At 42.6% G+C, this 13,226-nt stretch overlaps 1 protein-coding gene across 1 annotated transcript in view; it reads right to left on the reverse strand.

The window, feature by feature from the left end:
• sgk1 (serum/glucocorticoid regulated kinase 1) overlaps positions 1 to 8,562 on the reverse strand; it is a gene marked incomplete at its 5' end in the record, with an annotated part of 31,917 nt that extends 23,355 nt beyond the window's left edge. Inside the window, 2 exons of the mRNA XM_080490377.1 lie at positions 3,960 to 4,199; positions 8,440 to 8,562. Of these exons, the coding sequence (XP_080346503.1) occupies positions 3,960 to 4,199; positions 8,440 to 8,562 (363 nt within the window). The remainder of the gene's footprint in view (positions 1 to 3,959; positions 4,200 to 8,439) is intronic.
• Between the last annotated feature and the right edge of the window lie 4,664 nt (positions 8,563 to 13,226).

Consider the following 13,226-nt stretch of genomic DNA (forward strand, 5'->3'; position numbering starts at 1 on the left):
TATTTTAGTTCACCAAGAAATCTGTGTGTGTATGTTATCAGTTTATAGGTAGTAGGATGAAAACAGTGAATTCGCACATGAAAAAGAACGTGTATTTGGGAAATAAGAAAACAGTATTGCAGGAAGGCATCGATATCTCACAGCTCTGGCACAAATACGGTACTTTCTGCCAGTTACTCAAATTTCAGACAGGTACTTCTTTTATATTGTGCTATCATATCTTATCGTTGATAATAGCTTGATGACAGTATCTTCATGGTATTCTGAAGCTCTAAATTTGAAGATATTCAATAAAATCATAAAAGACATTTATGATGAGTTTTTAAAATGGAGGTCTTTAGTTAACAAATACCTAAAATGTGGTTTAGTTTAGTTTCTTTCTTGTCTGAGAATCGGACCACAAAGTGAAAATCTGATTCACTGCATCAAATATAAAGTGTGAGCCATCATTATGTATGTATGTTTCGATAATAGTGAAGGATCGCACAGTGATGCTTCTCTATTATCAAAATGTCTTGTCTTTTCATGTATTTAATACTTGAGAGTTGTATTTTGTCAGAAAATAAGTAGCAAAATAGTCCAGCTTAGGAGGCAGGGAAGGTTTTGAGAGACCACATCTTTGGAAAAGTACTGACATTTTTTTACTTTTATGTGATAATGTGTTAGTCAGCAAGCTCATTTCCTTTGCCTTTTGATTAAGTTTTCATCAAGAACAGTGCGGGCCTGATTAAATAGATTAATGAAAAGGCTGTGTTCGCATTGTGTGTGTGTGTGGGTGTGTGTGTGTGTGTGTGTGTGTGTGTGTGTGTGTGTGTGTGTGTGTGTGTGTGTGTGTGTGTGTGTGTGTGTGTGTGTGTGTGTGTGTGTGTGTGTGTGTGTGTGTGTGTGTGTGCGTACATGGACAGTACAGGATGTCCTCTTCACAGGGATTTATATGCTTTTGATTTCTGTCCATGGCCTGACCTCATCTTCTACCTTCTAATAAAACTGTCATCTCAGCTCTTCTCATCTCTTTCTATCACTGCAGTATTTTTTTTTGCGTTTATGTCTGCATGCTGCCTCCATGAATTCCTCGTTTGCCCTCTACAACAGCCCAAAGGCTATAATGTTTACCCCTTTAAATGATGTAAAATAAAATGTCGATTTTAAACACTTCCCCCTTTCTCATTCTTTTGATTCAGATCAGTCGTCTCCTACTTCGTTCTTCCCTGCAATCTGTAACTCACAGCAAAGTGCAGAGTCATAAATCTGGTACACTGATGATAAAATCTGCACCATAAAGCTTGGCCTACATTTATATTTAGCTCTCATATACTCATCAAAAGTAGCAGTGGAGTGACGGCTATGCAGAGCGCTTGGCCAACGCTAAGCTAAGGAACCCACATTTTTAATGGTACTGATGCCTGGCAATGTAAAAAAAAAAAAAAGTTTCTGTGATCGATTTTTAATGAGGAGAAGAAGGAGGAGGGCAATCTGTCAGGGAGGACTTTCTTGGAATGTGAACACCATTTAAGTGTAAGACGACTTGGTAAAATGTCTTTATATCAATTGACAATTTGAGTTCATATATTGTTTTTTTGGGGGGGTCTCCAGCCAGTTGGCACAAAGTTCAGAAATAGTGCCTCATTCAACAAAAACTCTGGACGAGTATTCTACAGCCAAGTACATAATAATGTGTTGTTCTATGTATAATTACAGAAGTAGCAGTGAGCAGGACAACAAAAGGTAGTATAGGATAGGAGTAATATGCTTCAAACCACGACAAACGTCTCATGAGAATTCACTTCTGTCGACGTGAACTCAACAGTAATCTGACATAGTTGTCATCTGGTGTCTTAAGTCGCCGTCTTTGAAACGTGGCAGCAGCCTCTCAGAGCCGTCGCCCCACTTTCTTAAGCCCCAAGTCTGAGACGGTTGCTTGACAGTGCCTGATACGGCTTGCTTTGATGGGCTGATGAATTTCATAGGCAGGCTCTGCTCATTTGCATTAGAGTCCGGTCGTGGGTGGCCCTCTGCAGAGCGGAGCAGCGAGTCTGGCATGTGACCGCAGTGTTTCTATTAGTGCTCCGCTTGCTGCACTTCCGTCACACTCGGCAAGTATTTGGCGAATCAACGTTAAAGGGCCAGAGTGGCGAGTTATTTGGACGGAATGTACAAAAAGATGCCGTGTAGTTCATCGGAACGGGTGCAGTTCAGTTTGTACAGTGTCAAACTTTTAACAAACTGTGGATCAAAAACCACTGAGAGATAAGATATGCCATTGTAGCACAACTTTGTACGGTGAGAAAGGACCTCCCCCTCTAACTACCTCATCCTGCTCTTTCTTTGCTGACATTATTCCATCGCACCTGCTTCCACAGAGACAAATGAGTTAGATGGATCTATTGTATTTAAATGACAAGAGAAGGTCCAGAGACGGAAGGACAAGCAAGGAAGTCAGGGCAAAATTATAACTGAAAAAGGGAAAAAGAGTGATGAGCTGCAGGATGGAGAGTGAAGCGATGGCCAATAATATGGTCCTGTTTTCCATCTTTACACACTTCAGCGTGGCTTCTCAGTGAACACGCTGAAATGCAAACGGAGACAGAGTGTGGCTTTGTCTCGCTGAGATGGGGATGAGTCATTCCCTCCAGACGCCCATAGGACCGGAGAAGCACAAGCGGGGAACCAACTGATGGGTACAGTGATTGATAAGCGGTGGGACGGCCATTGTGACTGGAGTTGCATAACCAAGGTCGACCTGGACACTTGCAGTAGCATTAGCAAATTTGAAAAGATGACGTGTGTGTGTGTGTGTGTGTGTGTGTGTGTGTGTGCGTTTTATTGTTTATGCTCTGGCATTATAGTGTTTGTACTTCCACCTAAATCTAAGCCTTGTGCTCTAATTTTATAAAGAAGATGCTCAACAAGTTTCTGCAACAACAGTTGTGTTGAAGCATAATGGGAAAAAACAAAGCAAACCAGAACAATGGCTGGATTCCTTTGTTGTTGTTTTTATTTGATCCTCTGACTTCTTTCAAATGACACTACTGGGCCAACCAGAGGTGGGACTGTGAATGAGTCAGGTAATGCTTGGCAGCGTGTTTGTGGATGCAATTCCACCTGCAGGCCACAGGGGGAGTTTTATGGAGGGAGGACAGAAGTTGAGTGGGTTATATGTCAAATGCTGATGAAATCAGTTGAAGTCATGTAACTAATATTTACAATCCCCTGTTTATAATCTCTGTCATTATTTCTGTTGTTTCTCCAAATGTCTGCTCACCAATAATTCCTCACGATGCTGCTAAAAAATAGTCAAACTAAAGAAATGGACAAAAAAGCAAAAACGACAATTGATAGAAAACTGACAGCGACCAGATATAAAGAAAAAACATCTTATCCAATTCGAGGTTGGAGCCGGTCACTGGAGCCAACACTCACACACAGACACAGCCAATCACCTCAAACGCTCGTATTTAAATAGCGCAAAGAAACTAGAGAAAAAAGCTGCACAGGCCCAGGGAGAACATGTAACCTCCAAACACAAAGGCCTTTAAGCCCATCGCAAATATATAAGAACTTAATTCTAAACAATTGTCATTTCTCAAAGTTACAATCCGCAGCTTGTTGGACTTTGATCGACGTCATGTTAATGTCATACAAGTAGCAATAGAATAATTTCCATCTTCTATAATCTTCACTCGGTGGTCGCCACAACAGATCTTGTGAACTGCACCTTTGATTTGAGAGTGTGACACTGGATATTCTCAATGACGAGTGGTTGTTAAGTCAAGGGTCTTGCTCAGGGACCTTTGGTTTTGAACTTCTGCTTTGCTGCCCTAACCTTCAGACCACCACTGCTCAAATCATCTCTTCAATCAAGGCTTTCTTCACGTGGGATGACTGAGTGACAAATGTAGCATGGTCACAAGCAACAACTCAAAAGCCATTTAAATCCACCCAGGCGACACGTTTCTCACCTTACACCCCTTGCTTTTCTCATGATTGTCGGTGTGTGCGTTGGCCGGACACGGCGAGCACGGCTCCTGGTGGTAATACTGGGCGCAGTGCGGCCCTGTGTAGTGACAGCAGCCATACGGGGAGGGAAAGTGTGTGTACCACAGCTCGTCAGCCAGTGGGCACTTGGAACAAGGGTAGACGAGGCCCTTCCCCTGGGCTTTCTCCACGCTCACCTTGGGGTTCCTCATCCATCTTCTAACCTGGAGAAGAAAGGAGACACACATTTGTTTGATTCCACGTTTGCTCCCCACTTTCTTCCTGCTCTCGTATGTACACACACACTGCCAGCCTTGCCAGCTGTGACTTTTGATCAAAGAGGATAGGTTTGTCACGTTATCCCCAACTACAGTGGGACACACACACACACACACACACACACACACACACACACACACACACACACACACACACACACACACACACACACACACACACACACACACACACACACACACACACACACACACAAACATGCACACACAGAAATGCTCTTCAAAAGAGGCACAGATTGCATCGCTGCTTTGCCACATGGGAACACTCACAAGAGACATCTATAGGCAACGTGCGCTCATGTGCTGCATACGGATGACGCAAAGTCAAATTTTGATGGCTCTCTTAAGTGTGATGAAGACCAAAATCAAAGTCTCGTTGCCAATGCCCGTCTACATTTGTTCGACTGGCTTGACTTCCTTTCATTTCTGTAAAACGCGACACACGCTCAGGAAGTCGATCCACAGAGATGAAGATCAATTGACATAAGTGTGACTACGATGATTAATTGCAAGTTAAAATATTTTAATTTGCCATCGATGGCGGATATACGCATGATGCAGGCATATGGCATCAACGGTGAACGGGGCTTCGTCTCTGACGGTGTTGCATAACAAACACTGGCACGAGTTGGCGCATGCAAGCACAAAATGTACAACACTCCTGCAGTGACTAAGACTTTCCAGACCAGAAAGCTTTGTAACACCCAGGGTGTGATGGTGTGTGTCCGTGTGTGTGTGTATAAAATCTAGAGACTCGTGGGAGACAGAAGCCAATTGGAGAAACAACAACATTTCCATGAGGATCCCTGTGAAATCATCCTGCTGCGGGAGTAGAACATTGAGCAAACACACACCACAGGGCTAGAACTTGTGTGACTGAGCAGCCTAAGGTCCAGGCAGCTGTGGCACACACGCACACACGCGCACACACACACACACACACACACACACACACACACACACACACACACACACACACACACACACACACACACACACACACACACACACACACACACACACACACACACACACACTGAATGCTTAAGTCGAAGGGGTAGCCAGACAGCATGTCAAGGCATGTCGGCTCTAAAGGAAAACTGACTTGGAAAAACACTCCGGCAGGTCAACACAAAAACAAAGAAGTTGCAGCAGGACTGGCACAGAAAGTCGGATGACACACACCTGAGAAAATGATTGTGCAAGATGAGCCTCTTCACGCCAAACTAAACAGAGTGAACCCGTGATTGACGTTACATCTAATTAGAGGATTTCTCCTTTATTTGCTTTGTTTGTCATCAGATTCAAAGCGGTGTGAAAAATGCCCCGGCACGATCTCGTAGATCAAACAGACTGATGGCAGCCCTCTTGTTAACATGTCATGTTGACAAGCGAACTGATGATAGGTGTCATCAAAACCCACCGGATTCACCTCAGGGGCCAAAACACAGGCCGCTCACAGCAACATCAAAATGTCTCGTCTGTTCTTTAGTGTTTTAAAAATGTTTTCAATGCCATCATTTTGATGTTATTTGTCATTTTCTGTTCAAATGTCCAGTATTCATCCAAAGTGCCATTGATTTTATATTTCCTTCTATCAGTCCCTTTCCTCATTTGTACATTTGTATGATACAAAGCTCCGTCTGGACTCACCCTCTCCTCGTTATGTGATTAGGCCTACTTAGACACAAATAGGGAGACAAATAAACCATGAACAGCAGCAGGCATTCATTTTGATTTGGGGCTGCGTGCTGATGCATATCTAGAAGCTTCTGTGTGTGCGTGTGCATGTGTTGTTGGTTTATCTTTTTGTTTTGTTTTTGCTTTGCCTTGTTTAGAATCCCCTATCAATGATTCATCCACTGTAAATGGGTGGATGGATGGATGGATGGATGGATGGATGGATGGATACAAAATATCTACATCAATTAATGAATGCGAAGATAGATAGATAGATAGATAGATAGATAGATAGATAGATAGATAGATAGATAGATAGATAGATAGATAGATAGATAGATAGATAGATAGATAGATAGATAGATAGATAGATAGATAGATAGATAGAGTTTTCCATGTCTTGTGGGACACTCAGCAGACGCTCCCTGTGGGAGTACGTGTGTGTTTCTGCGTGGGTGTTACCACAACACAATCTGTCCATATTCGCGGAGCGACTCATCAGTGAGCCACGCCATACTGTACACCATATGAGGCCAGAACAGACACAAGAACATACATTTTGGGTGACCCACTTGGTGAGGGCGAAAATAGACTGAAGACTGAAGATCCACGCAAAACAAGCAAGAGCAAAAAAAACAAGGCAGCGACTGGTCTGTCGTGACCAGTCTGTTGAAATCCAAATCATCCAAATCACCTCAAGGCTCCAAATTTGTCAACTTGGAGTAAATAACACCTTCATTAAACCCTCACTTCATTATTTCCATGATGTTATGACACTGTTTTGAGAGATATGGAGAAAGTAATCATGTCGGGTTGTATTCCCAGAGCCATGCAGTGATTCTTGAATGAATGCATGAATCCGCTTCTCTTCCCCAAGCTGGAAGTGATGTTAGTTATTCCTTTCCTGTTATGGCCTGGAGCCACATTACTCTGTCTTCTCCTTTGATCTCATGGAAATCAGCTGCAAATTATTCACATTTAAGCAGGCAGAAGTTGAGCGGTTTGTCAAACTTGGCATGTTTTAGTCAGATTGCAGCTTATAGTGAAGCTCGCCACTCTGACAACCATCAATGTTTTGTTTTTTCTTTCCATTAATTTACATACAGAAACCTCGAGCACAGCTATTGTCAGCGTGTCGTCAACATATAGCAGTGCGTGTTCTTGGTGTCTCTTGGAAAGGATTGTTTACATCAATTCAGGGTCACAAGGGTTTAACAATGAATGAATAATCTGGCAATTAATTTCTCAGTGGCTCACCATTGTTTGTTTTTTTCCTGTAATAAATCAGGAAATGGGAGATAAAACTGTTTGGCAACTGTCCACCAAAGTTATGCAACCAATGTTTACACTTCTCCGTGCTACACGAGCATGAAAATCAAGAGAATCCCACCCCTCCAAAAGAAAACCAAATCTCTTTATAAGCGCCGCTCTCCACTTATCAATGCAGAGTGCACCTCTTCCAAATCTATTGGTCGGAGCCGTTGTGAGATGCTAACCCTAACCCTTGCTGCAGGTAATTGAGGTTTTCACAAGGTTTATCATGAATGCAAAGTTGCTATACATCTTACAGTGATAATCACCCAATAAAGTTTGCTACGCTAACACTATTGCTTGTTTTTTTTTTATCCACTTCCTGGGACATTATCTTTACGGTACGTCATAAAAAATGACACCGTTTCTGTTGGTTTTTGTATTCCTTGTCTCACTGTGTAACATGTGACTGATTGCACGATAACAAATCAATCATGAGACAAAGAAAGTAAAATCCAAGTTGTGATAATAAAAGTCAAATCTAATAAGTCTCATAACAACACAAATTAGAAAATACATGAGTTCTGTGCTCCTACCAAAAGCAATTAGTCAGCACTTATGAGTCCTTATGAGGTGTTATTGAAAAGTAGCACATTAACCCACAAGGCACAATATTGTAGTGCAGTTAGCTCTCTGGATTGCGCTTTTGTAAAAGTAGTTCCACAAACACACCGGCCGAAGAAAACCTTTCAAGCAAATCCTGAACATTATACATGCACTGAGGCTTGTGACAACGCCGCACCATGAAGCAGGATGTGCTGTTTGGATCCTAACCAGGGGACCTAATCTGCTCAGTGGCACCATTATTGTTGTATAAACAAACTCTTATTAGTTCTTTAATGCAACAGTGTGTGTGATTCAACTAATGTGTGAGAAAAATGTCTCCTCACACATACTGTGAAAACACATACGCAATGAGTGAAATCTTGCGCTTCGTTAGAGCAGCTGAGCTTTCAGAGTGACATCATCTTTGGCACGCACACACACACACACACACACACACACACACACACACACACACACACACACACACACACACACACACACACACACACACACACACACACACACACACACACACACACCTCCACTCTGCTCATGTTGGTGTGTATGTGTGTGTGTGTGGGCACACGGTCAAAGTGCAGCATCCCAAAATGTGAGCATCATCCCAACTCACCTTTCGCTTGACAAACTGGAAGGCAGAGCACTTCTTAAAGGAGAAGGCAGTCTTCTCTCCCCCTCCTCCAACTCCTCCACCTCCTCCTCCTCCTCCACCTCCTCCTCCGTTCATCAGCTTCATGGCCGACACCGGCACTCCGGTAGCCTCCGTAGATCCCAGGATGACGGACAGGCTGGCATAGAGTGAACGAGACAGAGGGAGGCAGACTTGATATCTGAGGCGTGAGGCGAGAGCTGTGTGGCTTGTGCAGCGATGAGTGCGGGACAGAAAACAGGAGCGATGCCTCCGTGTTGTGGGGAAGAGGCGGCAACAAGAGGATGCAGGAGGAGGTGGAGAAGGCAGATGGACCAAAACATGCAGGAGTGAGGCAGGATGCTGTGATAAGAATGTTATTGATGGATGACCGATGAGTTAAGGTAGATGTAAAAATAGGATTTGGGCAACCGGGACAGACATGAGACGCATTAAAAAAGATGAACTGAGAGGAAAGAGGAGGAGGAGGATGGCACAAGCTCTTGTTGCTCTGAGGAGGACGCAGATTTGTTTACAGCTCAGCACTCACAGTCCATGCCATGTTTCTGAAGTTTATACATGCATGTCTAAGTGCCTTAACATGCCAAGTGCATCACTGGAAGTGAGTGTAACTTACGGATAACACATGCCGGCTGCAGACACATACCTCTGTCTTTATGCTGTTGTGTTGGCTGGTTTCCACTGATCCTGCTGCAGTCTGTTCGTATCTGAGGACTCCTCCAAAGCTTGATCCTACTCCTCAGTTACAGGTGTCCCTTCTCTTTCAACTAAGCCTGCATTCCCCCCAAAAACACAGGATGGAGAGAGGAGGAGGAGGAGGAGCAGGAGGAGGAGGAGGAGGAGGAGGAGGAGGAGGAGGAGGAGGGAGAGTCTGTTATGATGCTGATGCTGTGATTCAGTCGGAGCGTGTCACTGTGTGATCAGTGCCAGTGAGTGAGTGTTGGAGGTGCACTGTGGGCGAGTGCAAAAAGGACGACTCAGTGAGTGTGGGTATGAGAGCATGGTGGAGAGAGTGCGATGTGTCCAGCTGCAGTCCCCCTGCCTCACACTTTATCAATGAAGGGCTCTGCAGTGAGCAGATGCCGCCTCCCCTCCCCTTCTCTCTCTTCCCATCTCTCTCTCTCTTCTTCATCTCAACTCTTCCCTCCCCCTTCTCTTCTGTTCACTCAGTTTTCTGCTGCAGTCGATGATGACTCCTCCCCCTTTTCTCTCTCTCTCTCTCCCTCCTTTCATCCACCTCACCTCACCTCTCTCCATGTTTTTCCTTCTCCTCTTGTCACTGAAATTGTCCCACTGAGGACTGAGACACATGAAATATGTCTCTATTGAGAGGAGTGTCGAGGGCACAGACACACACCTCATCACGGCTGTAAGTCCAACGTTTCATGTACCCGGAGGATGGGAGCAATTTAATTTCCTGTTGTGACATCCATGTGCGATAACGCTGAATACTTTATGAGTCCATGTACTTTATGTGTACAGGGAGAACAAACGGCATCTCCAGTCAACACACGAACAGACTGTATTTTCCGAAAATGAATCACAATGAGGAAACAGCTTTTTTTTCTTCTAATGTTCATTTTAATATAGCAATCAAATATCATCTTCTCTGCTGCTTTATTCAGCTCATTGTTGACCCTCGGACAGGTTGCCAGTCCACCATTAAGTATGTCTGTCTGCTTTTCATCTATCAATTGAATTTGGACTTTACTTCACTCATGAGGAAAATGAATTTGTACTTTGACCTTCATCCACTGTGTCTAACAAACCCGAATGCTCGGGGCGCTTCCAGCACCTAATGTCAAAGTGTGGCTCGAATTATAAGTATGAACAGAGTCAAGGCCCTTTTTTCTCTCTCACAGCAACAGGCTGCTCACATTTAATGAGTCCGCCTGTGTCCGTGTTATTGCCATCGATATTTTAGGAGCAAATACCTGCAGGCAAATTATCTTCCAATGCACAACATTTAATTTCAGTCTTCTTAACCCTTAACTAGGCAGATCACATGGAGATTAGAAAGTCCCTCTCAGCAGTGTTACTGCAAAACAAACATACAAATCATCATCCCACATTATCATGTGGATCCATTCATTCATTCATTTTCTTCTGCTTATCCGTTTCGTGACAGTCTGAACACTGTTACCCAGATCACAATGCACCAATTAAGAACCTTCCTGCAGGTGGTGAGCCCACGGGAAGGTGACACCCGGCATGGGACACGAACCCACTACCCCTGAGATTGTGAGTCTCATGCTCTACCAAGTGAGCTAGCCGGGGGACTCATGTGGATCCAAATGGACTCAAATCATGAATTATTTTATTTCCATTATTTATACTTCACCTTCTATGTGCTACTTTAGTACTCAAAATCACCCTAAACATGACTTACAGGTCACACTGGGTGGATTGGTATCATCAAGATTAGCACATTTGGATGTCATTAACTCACATATGTTTGGGTTGAAGAAATGTGGAAGTTTCCAGATATTGTCTTTCAGCAAACAGAGCTCTTTAACCGCACTCTCGTAGTCAATATGCTGAGATAACCTGTGCCCTTGCTCTGTCAGGGGGTATTTCCCAAAACATCAAACCATCCCATTATCCACTTAATCCAACCGAGTATCGACATACTAATAGTTCTTCCTTCCACTGCAAATATTTACTCTGTTAAAGGTCTACTCAAGGAGATGAACTGTGAAACAGTGTAGTCAATAAACCAGTTAACATACTGGATATCTTTGCAGAAAATGAATGCACAATTTGTCTGAAAAGGAAAAAAAAAGTATTTTTATTAACAGTACTACAATTATCAGGGCTGTTACTGTATTGATCAAAGAGAACCAATTACAAAAGAAAGAACCTGATGTTTCACTGGAGAAAAATGAATCAATTCTGCCTAAATTAAAGGCATTTCTTAATAACATTGTGTCACGTATACGGAAATGAAACTGGCAATTATGCAGCAGGAGAGTCCCTTTGCCTCATCTTCCTGTAGAGAAGGATGTAGTTCTCGTCGCGGGGGGAGGAAGAATGACTGTACGGTACTCGGCGCAATCAGGATCAGTCAGAAGCCCAATCAACACTGACTCAGAGGTAATGACAGAAAGCAATGATTGGTAGAATCAGCTGTTGAACCCAGCTGCACGACAACTGAGAGATTCTTCCCCAACAGAAGCAAAACAATGTAAAACCTCCTCAGGACTCCTTTTTTAGTTGTAGTGCTCATTTAATACTTTTCATAAATTGTGATCACTGGTTGTCCAGGACACGTTGTTAATTGTGAGCCTATATGTTTTCATTACCTTGACAAAAGTCTTACAATGCAGGATTTATACAAAAAAAAAGTTTTCTTAAAAATACTTAAATTATATTTAAGCAATAAGTTATGGTGAAATTATCCAAATCAAGACATTTAAGTTCAGATATTAAAACACTAAAGATTAATAAAAGTTTACATTGGAAGACTGTTGTTCTCATTCCCATTTCTAAATATAGTCAATCACCAAAACTATTTTCTTCATTAAAATGACCAAAAGTGAAGAATTTGAGAAAACATGAGAAAACAAAAACTAAAGAAAATTAAATTGACGCACCACGAACACACATGATCAATGTATTTAGTGAAATTGATGTACCACCATATCTTACGCTTCAAATACTCGTAATGTGCCAAAAGTTAAGTGTGTTGTGTGTCTACCAGTCAAGTTAACGCTTCACCGCACCATCTGGGGTGGATTTCTCTCCATTTCCATAAGTCAAACTAAAATAGTCAGTGTTCCAAAGATACATTTTCTTCAATCATTTTCTTTAATCAACAGCATTACCAAATCATACAATAGGTATTTCGTCTTTTGCTTGTTACCTAACTGTGGATGTTTATAGTTCACCGACGGAAATTCTGCAGCAGGTGCACCCCTTCAGGTCGAATGCTAGAGTAGGGACGAGTTGCCACAGTGGACATAAATGCTGGAGGCCTATAATTGTAGAAAAGTTACACAACGTTGTTTTGGCTATTAGGCGCAGGTTCAACATGCACCTCACTGCATCTTCCCTATAAAAATAAAAGAAATGTTTCTTCAGCTTTTAAGCATCACTGTTTTGCTTCACTGAACTCAGTCAAGGGAGTAAAGACAAAAAACTAGTTTGCTGAAATGTCTCCTAATAGAGCCGTCGGGGCTCGAGGGTGCCATTACATAGTCTGACAGCAGATAGTCTTACATAACTGCAACAGATTCGCACACAAATATATAGCTCTATAGCACATAAATAATTCTGTGATCTCCCAAAAGATTATCCGCTGCTCCTGTGAATTAAAATGCTGCCGATGAATTATTAACAACAAGGTTTCTTAAATGATTCAGAGAATTGCCAAAATGTGAGCAAAGTCAATAAATTATGAATTTTCCTCAAAGTTATGCCAGTGCAGTAAAGTATCATATATAAGCAACATCTTTTCCAAAACAAAACGTGACAACCACATGATACAGTGGGGGGTGGGGGTGGGGGTGTGGGTGGGGGGGGGTTGCATTTTAATGCTTTGTATTTACCCAGAATAATTAGACTGTGCATCTGAGACCGGGAACTTTCAACAGTAAGCCAAGTGAGGCTGTTTTAAGCCCTTGTGATGGTCAGAGATGATATACACTCTCTGTTTCAGACGGCTAATGAGGTCCTCTGGGCATGTTTTGATCATATACTCAACAAGATCTAATGATTTAAAAAAAAAAAAAAAGAAATAAATAAATAGAAGA

The sequence above is a fragment of the Lipophrys pholis genome (assembly GCF_963383615.2).
Source record: "Lipophrys pholis genome assembly, chromosome: 21".
NCBI classification, from domain to species: Eukaryota; Metazoa; Chordata; class Actinopteri; order Blenniiformes; family Blenniidae; genus Lipophrys; species Lipophrys pholis.